Source organism: Podarcis liolepis (assembly GCF_965112155.1).
Source record: "Podarcis liolepis genome assembly, chromosome: 8".
Taxonomy (NCBI): Eukaryota; Metazoa; Chordata; class Lepidosauria; order Squamata; family Lacertidae; genus Podarcis; species Podarcis liolepis.
The window spans coordinates 18,636,928-18,663,092 of NC_139560.1; the positions used below are offsets into that span (position 1 = coordinate 18,636,928).

A 26,165-nucleotide genomic window follows, 5' to 3' on the forward strand; every position below is an offset into this window, starting at 1 on the left:
GATACTGTATCTACAGGAGATCGATGGATCGTCCGGAATTGATGTGGGGTCATGATGGCCTTTGTCTCCCTGGCAGTATCCCAACAAAGTTCCATAGTTTAACTACGTGATGAAGCACTTTCTTTTGTCTGTCTGTAATTTTCTAACATACAAGTTCATTTGATGGCTCCAAGCTCTAACATTATGAGAGAGGGAGAAAAAGTTCTTCCTACCCACTCCACAACCATTTAAAATCTTATGTACCTTACATACTTCAATTCTGTTTCCCCCCTAAATTAAAAAGCTACAAATGCTATGACCTTTCATCACAGGGAAGCTGCTTCCAGCCCCTTGATCTCATTGGCTTATTTATTTAACTTGAATTTATATACCACTCGAATATGTCTCTTAATCATCAAAACCTCTAAGTAGTTTACATAAACGTTTCTGAGCACAATTCAGTGTTGGTGCTGACCTTTAAAGCCCTAAACGGCCTCGGTCCAATATATCTGAAGGAGCATATCCACCTCCATCGTTCTGCCCGGACACTGAGGTCCAGCGCTGAGGGCCTTCTGGCGGTTCCCTCACTGTGAGAAGTGAGGTTACAGGGAACCAGGCAGAGGGCCTTCTCAGTAGTGGCACCCGCCCTGTGGAATGCCCTCCCACCAGATGTCAAAGAGACAAAGAACTACCAGACCTTTAGAAGACATCTGAAGGCAGCCCTGTTTAGGGAAGCTTTAAATGTTTAATAGGTTATTGTATTTTAGTGTTTTGTTGGAAGCTGCCCAGAGTGGCTGGGGAAACCCAGCCAGATGGGCGGAGTATAAATAATAAATTATTATTATTATTAAATATACATTAAAATTACCAATAAAATCATTTGCCATTTCTATGCAAGTACTGCATGCTTGTCAAATGTGGGCTGGGAGGGAATCTCCTGTGAACTGACCCTTTGAATAATGAGGGGTGATGTATTTGCACAGCCTCACAGTGCAAATCACGGACTGTACCTTTTGTGTGGTTATGAGTATTATTATCTTCCATAATGAAATTTAAATTCTCTTTCTCCTGATGTGTTCTTTCATTTGTGTCACTTCCGGAAGACCTTGCAGAAGGAACAGTCCTGATCTCACATTGCAAAATAGGGGGGGTTGAGCTAAACTTCGTAGTTAAGGTTAAATGTAAGTATATTTTTCTCTCCCCCCCCCCCCATTCAAGGTGACTTGTTCTAGCTTTAAAGGCTATAATGGCCTCCCCTGGAAGCTTCCTACCTGTAAGTGTGCTGATTACATTCCAAACAGGCCATGTTATTAGCTGAAGCAAATTTATGTCTGTGCTAAAAGGGCAGCTTCTTGGAGCCTATAATCTAACAGACCTTTTCATGATGGATTTTTCCTTAGCTGTATTTAGCAAAAATGTCACATCATAAATATGAGACAATAATATATAATGAAAAGGCAGCTCATGGCACTCCAGCATTAGAAGCATGTACAATGTTATGAACTTAGGGCTGCAAATGGCTTGTAAGCGTGTAATCACAACAGCATTCTAATGCTTCATTAGTGTCTGATGGTTATTAGAGTTCCAAAAGCTGTCTCTTTGTTCACTTTTACTTGTACAATCTATTACCTTTGTGTCTTCAATGCCACGTTAAAAACATAACGGTGGCTGCATTTTGTGACATATATTAAAAGAGAAATGCACAACATATGTGTCGGTTCAAACCTATGCATGCTTGCTCAGAAGCAAACTGTATTGAGTTTACGCCCTTAAATTCCATTAAATCCATATAAAGGGTAGTACCTCTGGTAAGCAACACGTTGTGGTCCTTCTGGGATAGTTTGTTCACCTTTGGTCCCCATCCTGCACTCAGTTCTCACCTGTTGCTCCTAGAGGCTACCAGCATGCAACAGTGGCCACTCCCAGGGAACCGGCTTTGACTGGCCAGCTAAACCAGGTGGGGGTAGCTGATGGGTCTCAAACCCTCAGTGAATTAGGGACTTCCTCTGCATGTGAAGACAGGCTCTGGCAGATTTAGTGGACGAGACCAATAGTGGGCCCAACAGTCAATAAGACAGTTACTGCATGGGCAGAAGGGCAGATGGTGCTTGTTAACATGGGAAGGTAGCCCATCTAGGACAAGGAAAACTCTGATTCTAAACCTCCACTGCCTTGTGGGGCATCTTCAGGAGAAGAAAAGGCTAAGGAGTAAAACCTACACAAATCAGGAGTGGAGTCCCTAACACGTTTGGATGGCGCCTTGTATGCTTCCTTCTGGCAACTCCAACAGCCAAGCTGTTGGTCTTGAGAAGACCCAAATAGCTGTTAAAATTAGGAAATGATCTAATGCTTCCACATTGATCCGGAACAATGGTTTGCACATCCATCTGTACTTCATCTAACAGTGACGCAATCATATGTTGTACTGCCTGCATTTCCTTTGCCTTTAGCACCACTGTTGGAGTCTCTCCCTTGTCCCCCATTGTGTTCATTTATACATACCTGCCAACTTCCCAGACTGCTTTATACACCTGATGAAATAGCTCTAGCTCAGTGATTTCCAGACTTACAAGTGTGCACAAGAAGCAAATCAATTAAAGTATTGTATTAGTCTGAAACTCACACACAGAGGGGAGTTGCTCACTGCATTATCTGAATGCCCAGGTACTGCTAGTATCTATAAGGTTTTTTTTCTGGATAGGCCAAAAGGATTCATGCTTTAGTAAGAGGCATGAGCTGTCTAGGAACAGTGTCTGGAGACTTCACTTGATACAAAATGCTTCTGGTTGGATCGAGCATTTTACTTGGTATTGGCCCACCTACCTTGGCTGTCAGTTTCCAGGTTCAATTCAGACTTGGTTACAAAGGCTTATTTTATTATTATATGATCCCTTTTCTATTTCCAAGTTTCATATCAAGTAGTTGCCATTCTATTCCTGCAGTCATGATGGTGCTATGATTTTTAAATTCAATTGCAGGCAACTCCCCCATTTGTACAGGGGTTGCATTCCAAGGTACCAAACATGTTGGTGGGGCATGTGTAAAAACTGCCCCCCCCCCCACCTTCTGGGGCTGAAAATGGTGTGTGCATCAGCAGTCCTTCGGGCCTCGAATGCACACAAAATGGGAGTTGTCTATACAGTGGTACCTCGGGTTACATACGCTTCAGGTTACATACGTTTCAGGTTACAGACTCCGCTAACCCAGAAATAGTACCTTGGGTTAAGAACTTTGCTTCAGGGTGAGAATAGAAATCATGCTCCGGCGGTGCAGCAGCAGCAGGAGGCCCCATTAGCTAAAGTGGTGCTTCAGGTTAAGAACAGTTTCAGGTTAAGAACGGACCTCCAGAATGAATTGAGTACTTAACCCGAGGTACCACTGTACTGCACATTTTCAGAGAGAGAAAAATTAAATCAGAGTCCGCAAAGTTTTGTTCGTTAGCTGGCTTGATAGTTTTTTTCTCTCTCTAACACATCAGGAATGTAGAAGGAGTTTTGAAGCAAAGAGTTATGGTGGTAGATAGAAGAGAAGAGTTAATTTTGTGCTTCACAATACACATGGCTAGCTAAAGGGGGACTTCCGGGTCAGCGCCAGCGGCGAATGGTGGAGTTTCTCTAAGCAGAGGAACTGGCTCCGTGGGAACTGGGTTGCTAAAGGGGATAACAATTATGTAGCAGCACTACTCATTCAAGGTACTGATTCTTCCCTTTAAAGCTCTAAATAGCTTGGACCACATCACAGCAAACCCCACAGGAAACTATACAATCAACAGTTGTATTCTTAACCTCATGGTCATGGGTCCAAGCCCCACAATGGACAAAAGAGTCCTGAATTGCAGGTGATTGGACTAGATGGCCCTTGTAGTCCCTTTCCATCTCTACAATTCTATGATGCTATGAACATTGGAAACAAATTCATGCCACATGATTTCTGAAGATTCTCTTAAGAAGCCAGGTGTTTCCTATATGAGGGTCACTGTTGTCCAGCGATTCAATAAGGCTGTTTTAGTTTAAAAGACCCTGTCTTTTTTAGGCCCTTGAGGAAATTGAGAAGAAGAAGGATATTCATCAGACCACGGGCCACACATATTAAAATAGGCTGCACTATTTTGGTCCCAGGCCATTTAGAGCTTTAGAGGTATGCTTGTTGGTAATTCTTGATTTAAACTGACTCTCAGTTTGATTCTGTTTGATTTAAGGCTCGGCTTTAAAATGTCGCTGGATATTCTAGAGATAGGACATGAGTGGGGAGCATTTTGCTGTTCCAGGGTCACATTACTACCTATTCAAACCATCCAGGGGGGAAATGACAGTGGTGGGTGAGATCAAAGGCAAAAATTAGCAGAGCAACAAATGCAATTTTTACCTTTGTACATTAGTCTAGTTTCTACATACCCTCACATCCTTCATGCAGGCAAGTAAGAGGCATTATCAGTGTTCCATGAGAAATTTTAGTGGAGAGCAGGGAAGCACATGGTTAGATGTGGGACAGGAAGGCGTGTGGTATTGGGAGAGGGGCATGGCCAGAGGAGAGTTCCAAGAGTCATTCCACCTCCCTCCCTGAGTATCCCACCCTTCTTCAAACACCATTCATTATCTCCCAGAATACTCTTGTCTTACATGGTTGCTCTTTTTGCTATTGCTGCTTAAAAATGGGATATCCCTGTGTCTGCCACCTTGAGCTCCTTGATGGAAGAGTGGGATAGAAACGTAACAAACGAACAGAAGGAAATCTAATTGTAGAAGTTCTGCCTCAGCTGGAGAACTCATCAGCTGTTTTCAACATGAGAAAATAAAATGAGCGGAACACAGTCCATATATTTCTCAGCAGGGCCACTACTGCTCTATGCAATTGCAAGGCAGCGCGGCTCTCCTTTTAGAAGAAAGAAAATTCTTCACATGCTTCCTTCCAAATGTCACTAAAAGCTGTAGGTTCTTTGAGTCTATTTTTTTTAACCCACCCTTTGTATCTGGGGATATCTCCAATTGCCCAGTCCTATCGCACTCTTTCCCCCAATTTCTTTAGAGTTGGATCAGCAGGAATGATGCCATTGGCGGCTTGCCTCTGGATGCACTTCATAAATTCACAGAGTGCTTGGCAGAGATTCATATTGCTCTAATGGCCTCTGGCAATTGCACATGATGGCAGCAAGATCGCACCACCTTTCCCTTCCATATGGTCCCTATAGCCGTTGACGTGGTTAGACTCACATTGTTCTGAATTACACTGCATGAAGGGCTTAATGATGAAAGAGCCTTGAAAGCAGGGTGCTGGGCCTGATCCTTTTTCTATACATAATAATAATAATTTTATTATTTATACCCTGCCCATCTGGCCGGGTTTCCCCAGTCACTCTGTGTGGCTCCCAACAGAATAGTAAAAACACGATAAAACATCAAAAACTCCCCTAAACAGGGCTGCCTTCTGATGTCTTCTAAAAGTCAGATAGTTGTTCATTTCCGTGACTTCTGAAGGAATACGTACATAGGAATGTGGTGGAAAAATGATTTTGTGGCTATTGAATCATTAAACAATGGATCACGCTTACCAAGTGACAGTGTACAGGTGATAAGCACACCGAATCTCAAAGTACCAATCCCCTAAGAGAAAGAGGTATTTTTTTCCAGTGTTCTGAGTCATTCTGTGACCTGGCACATAGATGGCATATGCAACCAGATGTGAGAATGAGCTGAGAGCTTATGTGTTCTCTGCCATGCAGAGAACCTCGAGCATGGAAGTTAACAAAGGACAAATCCACTGAGAACAAGAGAGTTATTTTCAGAGAAGAGAAAGCAGCATTCCAGTTCCTTTTGTGATCTGGCTTGCACAGAAGTTTCACATGCAGCAGGATGTAGGAGCAAGTCTGGGGCTCATGAGACTTCTCCCGCAGTGACCAGAACCGCTACGATGGACTAGAAAATACTCAAATAAATGCTTGTGCAAGTAGGCCCTACTATTATATAAAGGTAAAGGTAAAGAATCCCTGACAGTTAAGTCCAGTTGCAGATGACTCTGGGGTTGTGGCGCTCATCTTGCTTTACAGGCCGAAGGAGCCAGCGTTTGTCCGCAGACAGTTTTTCCAGGTCATGTGGCCAGCATGACTAAGCCACTTCTGGCACAATGGAACACCAAAACCAGAGCAGTGCATGGAAATGCCATTTACCTTTTCACTGGAGCGGTACCTATTTATCTACTTGCACTTTTTGGCATGCTTTTGAACTGCTAGGTTCGCAGGAGCTGGGAGTAAGCAATGGGAGCTCACCCTTAGCGGGGATTCGAACTGCCGACCTTCTGATCTTCAAGCCCAAGAGGCTCAGTGGTTTAGACCACAACACCACCCACGTCCCTATTATATAGGGATAGGCAAATCTATCGGTTCCTGGTCTGTGTCACTTTCATGTTTTTTATTTAGCTATAACTCTGTTCTGTTCCATTTCTGCATTGATATGAGATTTTTCATCCTCTAAAATTTTTATTTAAATGCATGTTTTTCTCTCAAAATACACATTTAAATCTGTATTTAATTGAATGGGCATTTTTTCTCTCAAAAGGCAGCTGCCAGGAGATGTGGCCTCTCTCCATCCTCTACTCATTTGTGTATGCGTAGAGGGAAGTTGTGCAATAAGGACTTCTAATTATGCAAACTGAGTTTAAATAGGGTTGCTGCAATAATGCAAATCATAATGGTCTTGCATGTATATACGCTACAAGCATAAGTGGCTTGCCCAGTGAGGCAGAGCTGCAATTCAAACCTCCTGGCAGTGGGGATGCTTTCTGGAAGAATATAAGAACAGCCTGCTGGATCAGGCCAATGGCCCGTCTAGTCCTGCATCTGGTTCTCAGGCTTGCCAATCAGATACCTATGGGAGAGTGAAGAGGCAGTAGGGAGGGGAACATGATCTAGACACACTGGCAGAGGCAATCTGGTCCTCTCAGAACGAGACCTCCCTGACAGACAGCTGGCATCTCCCTGCCTGGTCGTGGCTCCAGTAGTTCATTTTGTACTATTTACAGGCACTCTTCTAGGTATCACTGTTCCATTTTTATCTGGAAATGATTCCACTTATCTCTATCCAATTCAAACTGCAATTTGTAATTTATCCCTATCAATTCTTTCCAGCTTGTTTGATTTCACAATTTCTGCAAGGAAGTTCCAACATGAATAGTTGCCAAGCTATATCAAAGAGAAGCGTCCAACTGGATTTCTACATGAAATCTTTCTGGTGGTACAAGATTACCACCAGAATTAGTTAGTTACAGTGGTACCTCGGGTTACAGACGCTTCAGGTTACAGACGCTTCAGGTTACAGACTCCGCTAACCAAGAAATAGTACCTCAGGTTAAGAACTTTGCTTCAGGATGAGAACAGAAATCATGCGGCGGCAGCGGGAGACCCCATTAGCTAAAGTGGTACCTCAGGTTAAGAACAATTTCAGGTTAAGAACGGACCTCCAGAACAAATTAAGTTCTTAGTTAGTTAGTATACCACCCTTCATCTACAGATCTTAGGGAGGTTCCCAACATACAAATACAATGTAAAAGCAGAAAATACAAGATAAAAACAAGAACAAAAAACCCCCAATCAAACCAACCAAAATACCCTCCCTACAGCGCCTCCCACAAACACTTTTAAAAGTGGTATAAGATATTAATAAGCCAAAGGCCTGATTGAAGAGGAGCATTTTTGTCTGGCAAAAATGTCTGGGAACCAGCCTCAGCTCAGCCATTTTTGGCTCAGCTAAGATGAACAAGTTACGTTGGTGTATTTTCAGCTGAGCCAGAGGTGGAGACTTAATGCCAGCTGAGGTGGGAATCAGCCAATTGAGCCAGAGGTCCACTGCATCCTCAGCTGTTTATCCTGGTGGATCATGTCATGACGTTATCAGATAAGTTTATTACTTGATGCAATTAAATGACTTCACTTACTGATTCTTGACTTATTCCATTGTTACACTTGCGTTCGTTGCTTTCAGTTCATGTTAACTTGCATTCATTATACGCCGAGTTCCCCCTCGCTCTCCTTAACATACGGTACAATTTACCCCATGTTCTGGTATCATTCAGCTATAGATTTCCAACTGCCAGATGCAAATGGTGCCAAGTGGAAATAAGGAAATGCATAGTGTAATGATGTCAGAATTAAAAGACGCCTGCTCCTTGGGAGAAAGGCAATGGCAAACCTAGACAGCATCTTAAAAAGCAGAGACATCACCTTGCCAACAAAGGTCCGTATAGTTAAAGCCATGGTTTTCCCAGTAGTGATGTATGGAAGTGAGAGCTGGACCATAAAGAAGGCTGATCGCCGAAGAATTGATGCTTTTGAATTATGGTGCTGGAGGAGACTCTGGAGAGTCCCATGGACTGCAAGAAGATCAAACCTCTCCATTCTTAAGGAAATTAGCCCTGAGTGCTCACTGGAAGGACAGATCGTGAAGCTGAGGCTCCAATACTTTGGTCACCTCATGAGAAGAGAAGACTCCCTGGAAAAGACCGTGATGTTGGGAAAGATTGAGGACACAAGGAGAAGGGGACGACAGAGGACGAGATGGTTGGACAGTGTTCTCGAAGCTACAAACATGAGTCTGACCAAACTGCGAGAGACAGTGGAAGACAGAAGTGCCTGGCGTGCTCTGGTCCATGGGGTCACAAAGAGTCGGACACAACTAAACGACTAAACAACAACAACAATGTTGTCAGAATATGAGGCAAGTTGTGCCATAGTTCGGTGACACAACACTTGCTTTCCGCCAAGAATTTGTGTTACAGATGAGAAAGAGGAACTTGGTACTTTATGAGAATTAATGGCCATTGCAATTTTAATGTTACAGTGGTACCTCGGGATCCATAAGCTTCAGGTTACATACACTTCAGGTTACAGACTCCGCTAACCCAGAAATATTACCTCAGGTTAAGAACTTTGCTTCAGGATGAGAACAGAAATCGTGCTCTGGCAGCGCGGCGGCAGCGCGAGGCCCCATTAGCTAAAGTGGTGTTTCAGGTTAAGAACAGTTTCAGGTTAAGAACAGATCTCTGGAACGAATTAAGTACTTAACCTGAGGTACCACTGTACTTCCACCTTATGTATTGATTGGCCACTGTACAAAATTCCCTCTTTCTCTTATTTTTGTTGTGCATATTTCCCATGACTTTCTGTGAACATCCACCAGAATGTATGTACATTCCCCTTTCAACTTCTATTAACCCATAAAAAGCACACTTGTTTTTTGCTAAAAGGAAGAAAAGGAGAAAATCAAACGCACTGTAAATCAATTAAATTCATAGTTGACAGATGTAGCATTATATAATGAAAGTTTGAGTATCATAATGAGGCAGAGGCTTTTTTTCCTTAACCTATGTTTGATCAGGAATATAAATGATTGTACCAGGGGCTGACAAGTAATTACTTGTTTAGTTCAAAGCTACTACTCAATTATAGAATGCTCTGCTTTGACCTATGATCATTATTTTTAAATAATGCATTAATTGATTCAATGACTTCATATCTTGACAGGAGAAAGATGGTAATTTAACACACACAAAATACAAAAAAAACAAAACTGGTTCATCAATCATATCCTCATTGTTAATCCTAAAGAGCACACTCAGACAAAGAGATAAACACCTAAATCTCATTCAAATAAATGTAATTAAAATACACTTGTATGTCTTTTAAATGCAGTTTATTTCAATGGTATTGTATTAGTCTGGCACAGTTGGCTGAGTATCCATGCAGATCTGTTCCAGCAATGTTAAAATCACTTACATTTAAGATGACAGGAGCCAAAGGTAAATTCCAGGAAACAGGCTTCTATGATATTAGACGTGGGTTAGTTGAGATCCGTCTAAAATCCAAGACAGAGGATTCAGGAGAATTCCAATAGAAAACTTGTTCATGTAAAAAGACGAAGAAAAGGAAAAGCAGGTGTGTGTTTAAAAATGAAATAGTGAAGTCCGAACTTCATTCAAGAATAATTAAAGAATAAAGAAGCAGAGAAGGAAAGTGACCTATTAAAAATCAAATCTATTAAAAGCTGTCCATAGGTTAAAGACAGAAAATGCTATCTCTGATGAGGGAGAAGTAAAATCCCCCCCAAGTTTAATTGGAGCTGTACAAAAAGTAAGTGAAAAGCTCATAATCCCCTGTAAAACTATTGCAAGCAAAAATAATGAAATCTACAAGCAAGGTTTTTATGTGTGGGGGGGTTTGTCTTCTACTGAAGAGGTAAGTTATGGCAGCATGTATGTAGGCTGTGTTTTCAGTAACACTTTCCCCCACCCAAAATAATAGCTATTATGACAAACAGCATATAAAAACCTCAAACAGAAGATTGTCTCCACTTTAATTAGTGAGATATTGGAAGGTACCAAGTAAGGATGAGGAGAAATTCACTTTTATTTTAATGAGAAACTACTTAATATGTACTTCAATGAAGAAGAAGAAGAAGAAGAAGAAGAAGAAGAAGAAGAAGAAGAAGAAGAAGAAGAAGAAGAAGAAGAAGAAGAATTTATAATAATAATTTTATCACTTATACCTTGCCCTCCTGGCTGGGTTTCCCAAGCCATAATCATTCCAAAATATAGATGCCCTTTGAAATTCACACTTACGTAGATTTTGTGATGCAGTTCTGGATAACTAAACAATGTTTCTTACAAATGAATATATTAGGGGATAGTGTTGTGTTAGTGAAGATAACACAACATCGTATTAGGGAAAATGGTTTTTTGCAAACAAGCACATTAGTCAAAATTACATACAAAATGGGTTTATTGGGAGAAAGTCGCACTAAAATGCCGACAAAAATGTAATTGGACAACAACAACAACAATGGCTTGCAGAAATGTGGAGAACTGAATTTAAGGCGGGGAAAATGAGAACCTAAGAGAACTGAATTTCTCTGGCTGCAGCTGCAAAAAGAGGAAGAAGAGGAGGCAAAGCACCCAGCTGATTAATTCTCAGTTACTGAGACAAGTGACATTGACAGAACTGTCCATTTCTGGTATGGAGTTAGTGGTGTTCCAGAGTGACGGGTGGAAATGTTTGTTTTTCAGCAGATGAGCTGAAATGGAGGCATAAGAATGGACTGACTGAAAATAGAAGCTGGGCTTTTCACTGTCAATGAGCATGAACCTCACACAAATGTATAATTTTTCCTTGGCAGAGGATGTCAAGATACAGTCCTTGACCTTTTTAAAATGCTTACTTTATTAAGCAATCATATCTCCTGCCTGATACCTCAGTCATAAGAAAAAGCAAATGCCATTGTCTTGTATGTGCCAGGGATTGAAGCTATTGTGGAACAAAGATTTGACAGAGATCAGAAGGCCAAAATCAACTTAAATCTAGAATAGAATAGCAGGGAATATTAGCTAATAACAAGGGTTGCAGTGAACCCCAGCTGTTCCTGTCATAAAGAGAAGCAGTTCCCTCTGTGCTAAAGACATTTAAACTTTGGGAAATAGAAATTGTATTCAATAGAAAATGATTAAATAAAAGCTCTGGTTTAATCTAATCTGTATTTAAACTTCGGAAACCTATAACGTCACTGTACATTTGCAAAAAAAGTTATATCTGGTCTGCAATTCTATCCACACATTGGACTAAGAAAATAATCAGAGCCTGCTGGATTATGCCAGCAGCATCCTTTTCTTACAGTGGCCAACCTATGGGAAACCTTGAAGCAGGATCTGTGCTCAACAACACTCTCCCTACTTGTGATTCCCAACAACTACCATTCAGAGATATAGTGCCTCTCACAGTGGAGATAGAACATGCACATTGGTAGTATTATTCTCCATGAAATTGTTTAAGTCCTCTTCTGAAGCCACCCAAGTTGAACATCACTACTTCTTGTGGCAGCAGATTCCATAGTTCAGCTATGCACGCTGCGAAGAAGTACCGTATTTTTCAGCATATAAGTCAACCCCATGTATAAGATGACCCCTAAATTTTGAGCCCAAAATTAAGAAAGAAATAATTGCAACATTGTGTGTGTAAGACGACCTCCAATTCTAAACTTTACAAATTTGGGAAAAAATATAGTCATATACACAGAAAAATACAGTATTTTCTTCCGTCTGTCCTGAATCTTCCAACATTCAGCTTCATTTGTTGACCACGAGTTCTAGCGTAATGACAGAGGTTGAAAGCTTTTCTCTAGGCTTTGCATAATTTTATATACTTCTATGATGTCTCCTGTTAACTCACATTTTATCTAAACTAAAAATCCCCAAATGTTTTAACCTTTCTTCTTAGTTAAGTTGCTCCATCCCATCAATAATTTTGGTTGACCTTTTCTGAACCTTTTCCAGCTCTACATCTAGACATGCGTTCATTTATTTAAAGCCTTTTAAACCTGATATTCAGCTGAAAACACTTAGTGTCCCTGCATTCAGGTTTATAATTTAAAGGACATGGTAGAAAAGGAAAGGGGGAGAGGGAGGGAGGGAGGAGAAGCTGGACAGGCAGAAGCAAACTCAGCCAGTTCTTACGAAGTTCTAATAATGACTAACGCAAACCTGATGGAATGGCTACTGGTAAATAACAGATAAGGGAAATGAACTATAACTAATGTTTAAGCAGAACCAATGGACTAGCCCTGATTCCCTTTTCTCCCTCTGTTGCAGCTTGATGGATTGGCCGCTGCTGTTTTCACAGTTAGGGCCAGAGTCAGCCCATCTAAGATTGTGCTATCAGGGACAAGTGATATACTGACTGTACATGCTATCAAAAAGTTTGGCTACATCAGATTGGAGTGAGGCCTAACTTGAAATTGGATTCTACTACTATTACTACTGCTACAGAGCCCTTCTTGTCAGGGCTGCAGTTTTCAAACTACAAACTTCATGATTCCTGGCAAGAATATCCTCTTGGAAGTTCTCCTGCATGGGAGTAAGATAAGGCAGGGAAGAAAGACTATACACTTCACTCATTTGGGTTTTTCAAGTTTCATTTGAATGATGAAAAATTATTTGAGAGTTGTGCCCCCCCATAATTGTTTGGTTGGTAGAGGGGAGTGCTTCTTGCAGATATTAATATGGCACAGCTTGAAGCGACTGGGTGCATAAAAACTAACTCCTTTTGAAAATAAAAAATTGTCAAGGCCCGTTAGATATTATTCAAAACTTTACTTGTAGAACTTTCTTTTAAACAGAACAAAAACATCAAAGATACATCCAAATAAGTTCATACAAGATCTTGTGCTGTCCAGCATTGGCTCAGCACCTTAGAAATAATAGATAATTCCAAGCAAAGGTCTCACTCCTTACATCTTCCATTTTGCCTGGAGTTGTTTTCCTGGAGAGCCATTTACACATCCATTTACACATCCACAGAGCTTGAGAACATTTCAAAATGGAAATTTGCAACCAAATATCTTTGTCACCTGATCTAAGGTTAAACACTCACGTGTTAGCTAGCAGAAAACAACAATTGTTAATTATCAACCCATCAAGGAGTTCAGAGACCACTTCGTATACTTCAGTGGAATTTCCCCATGTTAAAGCCTTCCGTAATACACCTTTAGGCATTCCCCATTTTAGCGTCAAATAAACAATTATACTTAACAGAGCTCATGTCACACTGGTTACTCATTCTAAACAAAAACAACACAAAAAACCTACCTTGAACAACCAAGGTAAAGTCCAGTTTTCTTAAGTGCTTGAAACTCAACAGCTGAAAAACCTATGCAAAACTCTTTAACTGCAAACATTTTCTTTCCAAATATTTTATCTATTTTGCTTTCAGCAGTTCAGACTTAGCATATGTCTCTTTTAAGAACACCAGAGAAGCAAATTAAAGTTATTTGTGTGGTAGATGAAAGCTTGAAATACAGTAAGTTGAGAAATTGCCTGTGTTGTGACCACTCTTCTTATCTTGTTTCTATTAATAGAAGAGCTTTTGTAAGTGGAGGAAAATGTTGTTTTCAATATGATCCCAAGACCATATAATAGCAACTATACACATATGGGGAAAATTTAAAGGCATGCTCAATATCACAATTAGGCTGGAAAATAGCACCAGAGACTGTCTTTGGAGCAACAGGCTGGTGTTGCCTACTTCAGCCATGCACCTAGTTGAATATACTTCCACCAAATTTTACAGAAACCACGGAAAAGAAACTCTATTTGCATTTGCAAAACCCCACCCATTTCATCTGTGCAGTCTATTCCAGCTTCATTTTCTTGCTCACAGTCAAATGTGATGGCACCTCAGTTACTGAAATCAAGATGCTGACCTTATTGAATTCCTCATCCATAGACAAAGGCCATTGTGTACCCAAATGAAGATAAGTCAGTCTAAACCACAGTAGATTCAATAACACATACGTTTTTCCCAGTTTGTGCTCTACTCTATTGTGTCCTTTCCCATATTGTGTCCCCCAAACAGTCTATAGGCCAAACAATGCATGTTTCTTTATTTTCATATATTCATTACAGGTGCATAGAGGCCTGGTTGTCAGCATGATTGCAGTGCATGGGCAAGGGAGATTTATACATTTGCTTATAAAATATAGCTCTTTCTGTGGGGTATTATTGAGTTTTTGCTTTTATTTTTATTTTGTATACTGTGATCTTTTTATGTAAACCACCCTGAGACCTTCGGGTATAGGGCGGTAAATAAATAAATAAATAAAAATAATAATATCTTAATCTCTCACATATTTAAAAACGTGTTCATGGTGGAAGGTTTTGTTTTCTATAGAGCATCTAAGAGTTTACTGTGCATATGGTGTTATGTGAAAAGCTAAGTTTGAAATACTAAGCATCTGTTGGTAGCTGTCAGGTGTCAGTTACTTAGTTGTAAAAAACTGGATTCAGAAGCTGGGTTCCTTTTATACTGTGTTAAAGGACTGTAAAAATTTCACTTCTGATGGGCTAGCTGGGTACAAATATGCGAACTGCCCTGAGATCTTCCGATGAACAGCATCATCATCATCATCAATTCTTGATCACTCATTGCAAAGGAAAAGTGGTCTGATGAGGTGAGAGAATTATATGCCACAAGTCTAATTGGTTGAAGGGTATTCTGGCTGGAACACAATACACCAGTTGAGCCACTGCTGTTAAGGGTCTGAGGATACTAACCTTTGAGAGAAGGTTGAAGCTGAGAGAGGTGGCGGACTGGCAACGGGCTATTGGAGAGGCTAGGAGAAGCCTGTATGTATTGTCCACCCATTCAGAAGAAAATTGATATTGAGACTATTGAAGGGTGCTAGACAGCAAGGAAGAGTGCTTCTCTGGAGCTGTGCAGAAAGAAGCTGCAAAAACAACAAAGAACCATATAAAAACAACAACTTGTAGATGCATTTGCTGTCTATGGGCAGTCCAGTCTCTGATTGTTCGTACAGCTTGCACACAGCTTGTATGCACTTGTGTTCTGTGCAGAAGGTTGGATCATTGCATGGGTGTTGAGAGTACGGGCAGTGGGTGTAATAATGCGTTTCCCTCCCCCACTTCACACGTTCAATATACCTGAATTTCGAATGTCTAAGGAGGGCTATATTTTGTAATGCAAAATCCATCTCTACCCCACTGTGCTCAATTTCAAAGGACCAAAATAATAAATTGTGATTTGACATTCAACATGTGATGCTTTACTGGTAGTTCAAGTTCCTTTTCTTACAGCAGATGAATAGTGTTATATGTTTAGCAAGCTGCTTTAAAATGATCTGGCTTCACCCTACGTAATCAAGCCTCTATTTTACAAATACAGTACTTTACTTCAGAGTCCACAATTACCAGCTGCATTAGGGGCTGTCAGCTTATGTACATCATTCCACTCTAATGTCAACAATTTCTCTGGGAGCACTTTTGCTGTGACAAATCAGGACTGTTTCCCGTCATTTTGGCTTAGGAGTTTTGAAGCTATTGCTCTAATTTGATCTTGCAATTGAAAGTGCATCTTTCCTTAAGGGCTAATGAGTTTAGAGTCCAGTTTGGAAGCAGAATGCTCATTTGACATGCAATTAAATGTTTATCCTCATAACTTCAGTGCAGCTTTGAAAATAAATATTGATGAAAATGTGAGGCCTACAGGCCAAGGTGACCTGCCAATTAAGCAGAAAGGGGGGTGGGTGGATAAGGGAAGGGAGGGAACATAGCATATTTTACATAAAATTATACCAGTCCAAGAAAAACAATTCCCTCCCTTCCCCACTAGTCCTAGCAACTCCTTTGGTCTGCTCTAATTTCGTTAAAGTGACCACATAATGTTGCATGCAATTGATTTTCAGTGAATCATCTCCTAGAGCTTAAAAATAATCTATACTGGAGGGTCCTATTGAACTCAAGGTGTCTCAGTGGATATTGACTTAAAGTTCCTACGTTATGGAAGGATGCATTTAGCACCTAAGTCTACTGACGTCGATACAGTTTCTATGGTTGAAAAGCATATTATAATCATAGCCTAAGGATGAAATTCTGCAACGTCTAAGTTTAATCACTTTGCTGAAATTTCTGGCAGTAAGTGGATGGAATATTGCAAGTAGAGTTGCCACAGAAATTAGGCTGTCGGTGATGTTCAAACTGACTTGGGGGGTTTCTTGTCAGGTGATGCTTTTTGAGAGAAAGCCAGAAGTGTTTTGATGACACTAGCCAAATTTCTCAGAACTGCAGCATTTCCTAAAGTTTCACCAAATTTGCTGAATTTTTTGTAAAAACAAAAACAAGACCTTAACCATGCAATGTATAACAATCTTCCTTAGAGGAAATAGGTCAGTGCTTTAATTAAGAGTTGAAAGTTCCTCATGATGAAAAATATGTTTTCTGGACAAAAGTGAATCGCATAAATGTAGAAGAGCAATTTCTGCCAGCTCATTATTTGATTTCAATGATTGTGGATACATAAAAATACCTGACTCATGCCTAGTCATTTATAATTGGCTATGCCCAAAAAAACCATTTGCTGCTAAGGTTTTTCTGGAGATTGTGCAACAGTATTTTTAGAAGTGCTGCTTACTAAATGTTACTTTGTGAATGATGAGAACATTTGAAAGTGATTATAAACATATAGGAAGCATTCATTCATCAGTAAAGCCCAGCTGTACTCCAGGAGGAGCAAAACAAATGTGAGTCTGCAATCAAGGAATATTTGAGAGCCAGCAAGGTATATTGGCTGGTGCCAGACTTTGACCAAGGATACTTAGCCTCAAATCTTTGCTCAGTTGCAAATCTTACTGCTTTGCCATTTTCCCCAAACCACATCCACCCACTCAACAGCTGTTTTGTTATGTATTTTGTGTTCTCATGCTGTATTTTTTATGTTGTGAACCGCCCTGTGATCTTTGGATGAAGCATGGTATACAAATTTGAAGAAGAAGAAGAAGAAGAAGAAGAAGAATTAGTTGAAGTTTTTACTCTCCTGGCCAGAACAGCCTCTTAAACAAGGAGCAGCCATTTTGCAGCCCCAAAACAAAACACAAATGATCTGGAATGATTTCATTCTGTAATTTTTCAGAATCTCATGATGTGATAATATCCATTATTTTTAAAATAAAATAAAAAAGAAGAGACAAATTTATGAAGGCTACGTTTATCATTGGCTGTTAGCCATGCTTTGTAAATGAAACGTCTGAGCATCAGATGGTGAAGAACAACAGTGGATGGCCTTCATGCCCTGCTTGTGATCTTGCAGCGGCATCTCAGTAGTCACTGTTGGGAGCATAAGGCTGGACTAGGTGGAACTCTTGTGTGATCCAGTGAGGCAAGCCCCTGACTTCTTATGATCACATTATTGTTTACCATCTTTATGAAAGGGCAGAGGAACAGAAGAATCCAACTGCAAAGGAGGAAGGCTTATGGCAGGCTACCAAAGCATCTGCTAACCATTATGTAAGATAGTTCTCCCATGATATGCTGCATGTGTCACATGGTTCCATTGTTGCCATGGCAATTACTTCTGGCATCTTTTGCTACCAGTGCCACCAGACTTTCACGAGTAGCTCTGTGCAAGTGAGACAGAAAGACCACGGGCACCCCATCACACTGTTGTTTATTTAAAACAGAACAGAAATATATCATGAAAAAATAGGCCATCTTATATATATTTTGTTATGGATTTCTCTTCTCTCTCTCTTTTTAAAGCAGTTTGCAAGGGGCTTGCAATATGGTATCAGAGGACCATATGGAGTGCCAGTTATGTTATCTCTTGGTGCTTGGCTTTTTAAATCTCAACAGGGGCAAAACTGGAAGTCTTCCAGGACAGAGATGAGATTTTTGTCAAAGGAGAAATCATGGAATATGACGGAAGACACACACAATCACTGAAGGCTTATGCTTGCTGAAAGTTCTCTTTTTTCACCATGCCAATTCAGTTTTTCATGCTGACTCTTAGTGAATGTTCCAATTGCCCATCAGGTGGTGATAGGCAGAGAGAATGTCTGCGGAGCTGTCAAAACGGCAGTGGGTAGAGACTCTGTGGGCACATATTTTCCTCTAAGTATGGCAGTTGACATCTCCCAGTATTATAGCCTTCAAATCTGAATGAAATTGAATTTCTTGGTTGAGATTGGTTTTGCTCTTATGCAGAACAAGGTGGTGGATTGAGAATTCTAGAGTGTACCACTTCAAACAACAGACAGGGAGGTCATGTTTCCAAATGCCCCCACCCCCCATGTAATATCTCCCTGCACAAAACAAACTAGCAAATCAAGGAGAGGGAAACACTAAGTCCCTTTCTGCAGGTGTGCCTGTTTTTAAGACACAGGGATGTATTTGAAAACCCCCACTACACATACCTGTACCCTGAAAGTACAATCCAGAATTGTGTCACTTGACTCATTTACTTAATATCAATCAATCTTTATTACGGTCCAGAGACCCAACAAATCATTACAAATCAATACACAATTCATACAGCCTACCTCCAAGTTAACCAAGCATTTTGTTCAGAATTTAGGGCTCATTTGTTCTTACAACCACCGATAAAAACTTTGCCACTGCTAACGTTCCAGCATTTGTCCGGTCCTCCAGTAGGAACCTGACATAGTGGGCCTCCGATCTTCCCGGGAAAGGTGCCAGCAAGGGTAGTATCAGTTCAGCCCTTGCCTGCTCATATTTTGCACAATGCAACAAAATATGATTCTCGGCCTTTTGGCTAAGATCAAGTGTAGTATCATTTACTTAATATGTAGATGAACTGATGATTATGATTCCAGTTACAGATAGGTAGCCGTGTTGGTCTGCCATAGTCAAAAAAAAAAAAAAAAATCCTTCCAGTAGCACCTTAAAGACCAACTAAGTTAGTTCTTGGTATCTGAAGAAGTGTGCATGCACACAAAAGCTCATACCAAGAACTAACTTAGTTGGTCTTTAAGGTGCTACTGGAAGGAATTTTTTTATTTTTTATTTTGATGTTTATGAGACTGCATTCTTATGGAGAAAAGTCCACTTTAAACTATGCAGCAATAATGCGGGAGAATTTTCTCCACGCCAGTGTATTTTATTTTTTTTAAAATTGAAATTTGTAACAGCATGGAGGAATCACTGCATATGAGCATCGATAATAACACTGATGAATTTGAGCCTCACTTTTCGCTTAGCAACACCCCTAAGTGCTTATATGTTAACGATAAAGTATATTTTGGCAGGCTTCAACTCTACCATGCTAATGCACAGTTGGAGGGCTCTCAATTGCGGATTCATTGGCTGCTATGTATCTACCTGCCCTACACTTGCCATTATATATGGTACAATGACCAGAGGTTCCCCGTCCCTGCTCCAGTCTGATGTGCTGTCCAGAAATCTACCATCAGCCTTCCCCAGTGTCGTGCCCTCCATAAGTTTTGGACCAGCCATTGTCCGCGCTGCACAAGTATTAACATTGGAAGAGGACTAGCATTATGGCTGTTGTAAATTTGGCCAAAAAAGCCAGAAAAGAAGCATTAGCAACTTGAGCTTCTTCTTCCCATGCTACTTCTGCACTGTGTGGCATAGCACTTGCAAGAGTCATCTACTTGCTACATGCAGACAAGCATATCTTAGGAAACTATAGATAACTGAAGAGGTCTTAGTTTGTTTGACGTCACCACAAATGGTTTGCATACACCCCCATAAGGCTCATTCATAGTTTGATTTACTGAACCAAGAGATGATAATCCAGATTAGTCCACATGTGTGATTTGTGAACTATAGATTGTGTTTTGGGAACTCACATCTCATTATGGCTGTCTGAAGAGGTTGGTAATGAAGACAACCACAAATCATCCACAATCCCCACCATGCTTTTATATAATATATGAACTGTCTCCTAGACAAATTGTAGAATGGCTTTGAATAAAAAAAAAAATTCCAATGATATTCTGGGCCTGAAGGAGAAATGTTCAAGATAGGGTGTTGCTTTTTCACATTTCTAGCTTTAGGATACAATGAATCTTGTCATGTTAATGTTGTTTTGCTGCTTATTACAGGGACCTTTGTTTTTTCCTGGCATTACATTACATGCAGTATGCAACAGCAGCCAGTTCAGAGAATAACCCTCTCTCCATACGAGCCACTTCTTCAGTCAAGGCTAAAATTAAAATAGCGCAGGGGTATTGGTTAAAGCACGAAGCAGATGGAAATGCCTGACTTTTATTGTATTTAACTCGTTAAATAAATCATTTGGAACAATTTTATGGTACAAGTCACTTGCTCATATAACTGTGAGAGTGCAAAATAGCTTTCTTTGTGCTCTCTCTTCCCTTTCTTCCCCTTCAGATTTTATTAGGCAGGGCAGCAAGGTATTGGAGAGGGGTAGAGGATTATGCATAAATCTTCTAGGTATATTCAAGATTAAAGTGCCAGAATTGTGTATTGTTGTAGTTGCTTTTTAATACTTCTGTGTAACTTCTGTGATGTTAACAATGAAAGTCAAAACAATGTGTGTGTGTGTGTGTGTGTGTGTGTGTATATGGAAAGAATGGAATATTTCCAGCTTAGCACGCATAGCTTATATTTGGGGCAGTAATAGGGAAACTGTGGCAATGGAGATGTTGCTCCCAATATGTTGTTTAGAAAGGAGATTCCAACTAAACATCAGGAAAAACTTTCTGACAGTAAGAGGTGTTTGACAGTGCAACCATCTCCCTGGGGCGGCAGTGGGCTCTCCTTCCTTGGAGGTTTTTAAGGAGAGGTTGGATGTTTGTATGTCATGGATGCTTTAGCTGAGATTCCTACATTACAGGGGGTTGGACTAGTTGATTCTCAGGGTCTCTTCTGACTCTACAATTCTATGATTCTATCAGCTCCTGCCATCACGGCCAGCGGTCAGGGGTGATGAGTATTGTAGCCCATCACTTCTGACATATGCTCATCTCCGTATTTAAATTACCGTATTTTTCGCTCAATAAGACACACCAGACCACAAGACGCACCTAGTTTTTGGAGGAGGAAAACAAGAAGAAAAAATATTCTGAATCTCAGAAGCCAGAACAGCAAGAGGGATCGCTGCACAGTGATAGCAGCAATCCCTCTTGCTGTTCTGGCTTCTGGGATAGCTGTGCAGCCTGCATTCTCTCCATAAGACACACACACATTTCCCCTTACTTTTTAGGAGGGAAAAAGTGAGTCTTATAGAGCAAAAAATACGGTACATCATTTGGGCATTATAGCACATGCCTCCTGGTGGGAGAGGTGGCAACGTGAAGGAGAGGCTTTACCCCTTTCATTGTTAATTCTGAAGTACCCCAGTCTGTCTCAACTAGGGCCAGGGCCTTTTCAGTACTGGCCCCGACTTGGTGGAACGCTCTGTCACAAAAGACTAGGGCCCTGACATCTTTGTAGGACTTGACATCTTTCCGCAGGGCCTGCAAGACACAGCTGTTCCACCTGGCCTTTGGTTTGGAATCACTCTGACCCTTATGTTGCCCTCCCCTTATGGTTTTGAACTATGGGCTACTATTAAAATGAGGCTGCATTTTAAATTGTATTTTAACCCGTATTTTAAATTGCTCCCCCCATTATGTTTTTATTGTGATTTTACTGGTGTTAGCCGCCCTGAGCCGGGGAGGGTGGGGTATAAATACAAATTATTATTATTATTATTATTATTATTATTATTATTATTATTATGTCCAACTGTATGAGCCTCTCTTTATTCAGGAACCCAGAAAAAGTAGGCTTGGTGATCCAGAGGCAGCTTAGCAGACAATTTATTTAGCCATGCATTCATTATTAAAATATTCATGCCCCATTGTTCTACATTTAAAACATCCAAGATAGCTAACAGGCTAAATGATAACAATCATTAAAACACAAATTGTCATCATCATTATCATCCAGAAAAAAACAAACACAGCAGAACAGACTCTTCAAGCCCAACAGAGATAACTGCAGAATCACCATTAAACATAACTGAGAAAAAGATGAACAGGTTAGAGTTTGAGAGGGTTTATCTCTCTCCCTCACACACATACATCTATTCTCTCCTAGCTGCTTCTGTAGTTTGGGCTGGGAATGAGGCACCCTGACTGTTTCAAAACTCCCAGTGCTTTACAAACTCAAGTATGGATGCTTCACATATCCCGTGGCTTTCAAACTTTTAAGATAAGAGAGTATTTTCATATTTAGGTATCACCTAGCTACCACTTACCCTCCATGCATAAGCCATCCATGTGGACAGCTAACAAGAGAATAGGTATTTGTACAACCAGTATGAATTTCTAGGCTTTCCTTAAAATATTTACAAAGAACTACATTTTCTTCCTGCTTAATTGTATTTATCTTGGTTAGTAGGTCTCACCTGACTTTCCCAAAGGAAACATTCATAGGTTTACATGGCTTCCCAACAGGACATCCTTCTTTAAAATCTAAGCTGTATAATGTAATATTTTATACACAACTCAAGATAAGAAAGTATGAAATAATCTGGTTTATTTATTCATTTGTGGCAAAATTAATAAATGTTTTTTTCCCCCTAGGTTAACGGGATTTCACCTCCCTCCACCTATTACCAGTACAAAATCTGTATTTTCACTACGATTGACCAGTGACTTTGCAGTGAGTGCCCATGGATTTAAAGTATATTATGAAGGTAAGATAATGTAATCAATACACATGTTAGAACTGCATCAGATACCCTCCAGTAAAATTTTTAAAAAAGTAATGTAGCAACTAGCAATTTCAGTGCAGTGCTGTGTCTCTTGGATTCAACAGAAGACAAGCAAGGGCAATTGTTTGGGCAAATGAGGGCAAATGACAGTAAGGGCAAATTTAAGACAATATTTTCTCAGTCATATGGATAACTGCACCCCATGCAGCTAACAAGCTCACAATCTGGGAAGAGAGTTTGAAAGCCTACATGCACACTTTGATGAAACAGGGGATAGTAGTCAACTAAGTTATACTTAGGGACGCGGGTGGCGCAGTGGTCTAAACTACAGAGCCTAGAGCTTGCCAATCAGAAGGTTGGTGGTTCGATTCCCCGCGACGGGGTGAGCTCCCGTTGCTCGGTCCCTGCGCCTGCCAACCTAGCAATTCAAAAGCATGTCAAAGTGCAAGTAGATAAATAGGTACCACTCCAGCGGGAAGATAAACAGCATTTCCGTGCGCTGCTCTGGTTCGCCAGAAGCGGCTTAGTCATGCTGGCCACATGACCCGGAAGCTGTACGCCAGATACCTTGGCCAGTAAAGCGAGATGAGCACCGCAGCCCCAGAGTCATCCGCGACTGGACCTAACGGTCAGGGGTCAATTTACCTTTGCCTTTAAGTTATACTCAGACCATTGACATTAATTGGCCTAATTTAGTTTGCTGAAGAACCATTGACTCTTGGGGTATATGCTCTTCCTGAAGCAAAGGTCAAGATCTGGTCATTGCTGGGATGGGAAACTGTCCGACATGCTGCTTGAATTCCATCCTGGAAGAGAGTCAGGATAATATATGTAATAAACAAACAAACAAAGGAGCTCTTTGGAAAGCCAGGTGCCTCTCATGCTTAAATCATTTTATTCTTTTAAGCTAACAGGTGATTACTGCACATATCCATCTATGAGACATGGCAGCTTGTCCACCCTATCCCTAGAAAGAGAATTTAGTCAGACATAATCCACTGTTCTTCACAGGCCTCTTTCAAATTAGATTAGTTCTGGAATAGAGTGAAATTAATTTCACTTTGATCCATCTTTTCCACTTCTAGTAGTCCAGTGATATGCAATGCAGCTTAGTCAGCACATGTGTGTTCAAGAGAGATATTACTGCTCAGAAGGAAAGCAAAATAGCAGCTTATAACGCACAGCAGGAATCTCTGTGATTGCCATTCTATTTGGATAGCATGATATTCCTTTGTTCTTAGCAAGTCTCTTTCATTGTAATTAAACAGGTAGCAAGTACTGAATAGATTTCCATTTAACTTGTAAACAACTGTTCAACATTGTCAAGAAGTAGAGGAAATGAGTTAAATAGCAGTCCTGCTGTAGTTTTTTGGGTCTTGTTCCTTCAAGCAAGAGATAAGGCATGAAGCACAGCTTTAATGTGACATTGTTTTCAGAAACCGCATTTACTTATATACCTCATCAAAGGACACTGTGGTATTCCAGTGACACCATCTGTTTGTTTGCTGTAATTGTTCTGCAGCAGGGATGTGAGAGACTCCCCCTCAGAATTTCGCCCATCGTTTAAAACTCCCTTGAAATCCCACCATCAATGTCACTTTGAATTCCTCTTTAGGTGAAATGTCATTGGCAGTTCTAATTAGGAGCAATTTGCAGGGGTAGTTCTAATTGAAGGGTCACTTCATCACCCTGCTAGGGTTCAGTGCCACAGTGAAGGTTGCTAGCTTAGATGGCTTTAAGACTCCAAATTTATGGAATATAGGTCTACCAATAGCTACGTAGTAGGAAGGAACTTCTACATGCAAAGGCAAAATACTCTGGACACTGGGGAGGAAACAATAGGGCAACAACTACATGCCCTCTTAGATGCATTTGACTGGTCACCCTGAACAGAGTGTTGTTCTAAACCTCAGGGTGGGGAACTTCAGGTCCAGGAGGCAATTGTGCCTCTCCAAATATGACCTTCAGGGATTTCCATACATAACACGCCATCCCTAGCCACATACCCTCTTCCTACCCCCCTCACCACCACTGTGTGTTGTTTATCTTCCTGGCTGGAATATATCCTTCAATTCTGCCTTGCCTGGATGAAGCCGGGGGGGGGGGGGGGGAGAGAGAGAGAGAGAGAGAGAGAGAAATTGCTGACTGTACAAGGGGATAGATGATAGATTAGATAGATAGATACCTTTGGCCACTTTTTGCCTCTGGCCATGCTCACTGCTGGCACATGGCATCTGGAAGATTACCCAGAAGGCAATGTAGCCCTCAGGCTTTAAAGGAGCCCCTATGCCTGTACTAGATTGACCCATGGTCTTATCTATGAAGCCAATTTTCATATAAAATGTGAATTCTCATATTCTCTATATCACTTTTTATAGATATAACACAAAATTGCCATAGAAGGAATAAAAAATGATGGGAAGAAACCTCATTGGTTTGTTATTTATAGTGCTTTTTAGATATAGTGGATATGTAGTAAATAGCTTTTTGTTATTTTATTGATCTTAGAAGGCCCTGAAATGGAGCCGGCAAGATTTGTGATGCTTTCTCGGCCTGTCAGAATTCTAGGTCATTGAGGGAAGTTCATAGCTGCTTATGAGGTTGCAGAGAATGCAGTGATCATTTCGAATGTCTCTGTATCAAACAGTGTGTGCACAAATGAATTGATGAGGTTCAACAAGACTAGCAAATTTTCTCAAGGGGGGGGTGTTTCACATATCCCATTCCTTGGGGTTTTAACCAGAGCTTCTTGTCATAATAGTGCTACAACAATTTGAAGTAAGAGGTTGTCAGAGTGGGGTAGAGAACAAGCTTTGCATGCAGATGTGGCCAGGTTCAGTTGTTGGTCATCTAGTGAGGAAGAACCAATCCTTTGCAAAGTAGACCAGTGGCTGTTCTTAATCTAATGTGGCCTCATATATCCATATGCTTTTGGTGGGGAGAATGAAGGCAGAGGGTGTCTAAGATCTGTTGGAAATTTCTTAAGAAAATACCAGGAAACTTTTGACATAATGCCCTCCAAAATCTGCAAGGCCATTGATTCTGTAGTGTTATGAAGGATCTGAAACTGCTGTAATGAACTACTGAAGCATGTTGATCAAACATTGTTCATATAATTAAAATGTACCAGGATACATTTCCCAGCTAGATTTTTGTAAGT

General features: G+C 40.6%; 1 protein-coding gene across 5 annotated transcripts in view; it reads left to right on the plus strand.

The window, feature by feature from the left end:
- The window catches only part of CSMD3 (CUB and Sushi multiple domains 3), a 591,548-nt gene that overhangs the window by 121,064 nt on the left and 444,319 nt on the right, over positions 1-26,165 (plus strand). For all 5 annotated transcript variants that reach the window (XM_083516438.1, XM_083516434.1, XM_083516435.1 and 2 more), the window contains exon 3: positions 22,875-22,987. In XM_083516438.1, the coding sequence (XP_083372564.1) occupies positions 22,875-22,987 (113 nt within the window). The remainder of the gene's footprint in view (positions 1-22,874; positions 22,988-26,165) is intronic.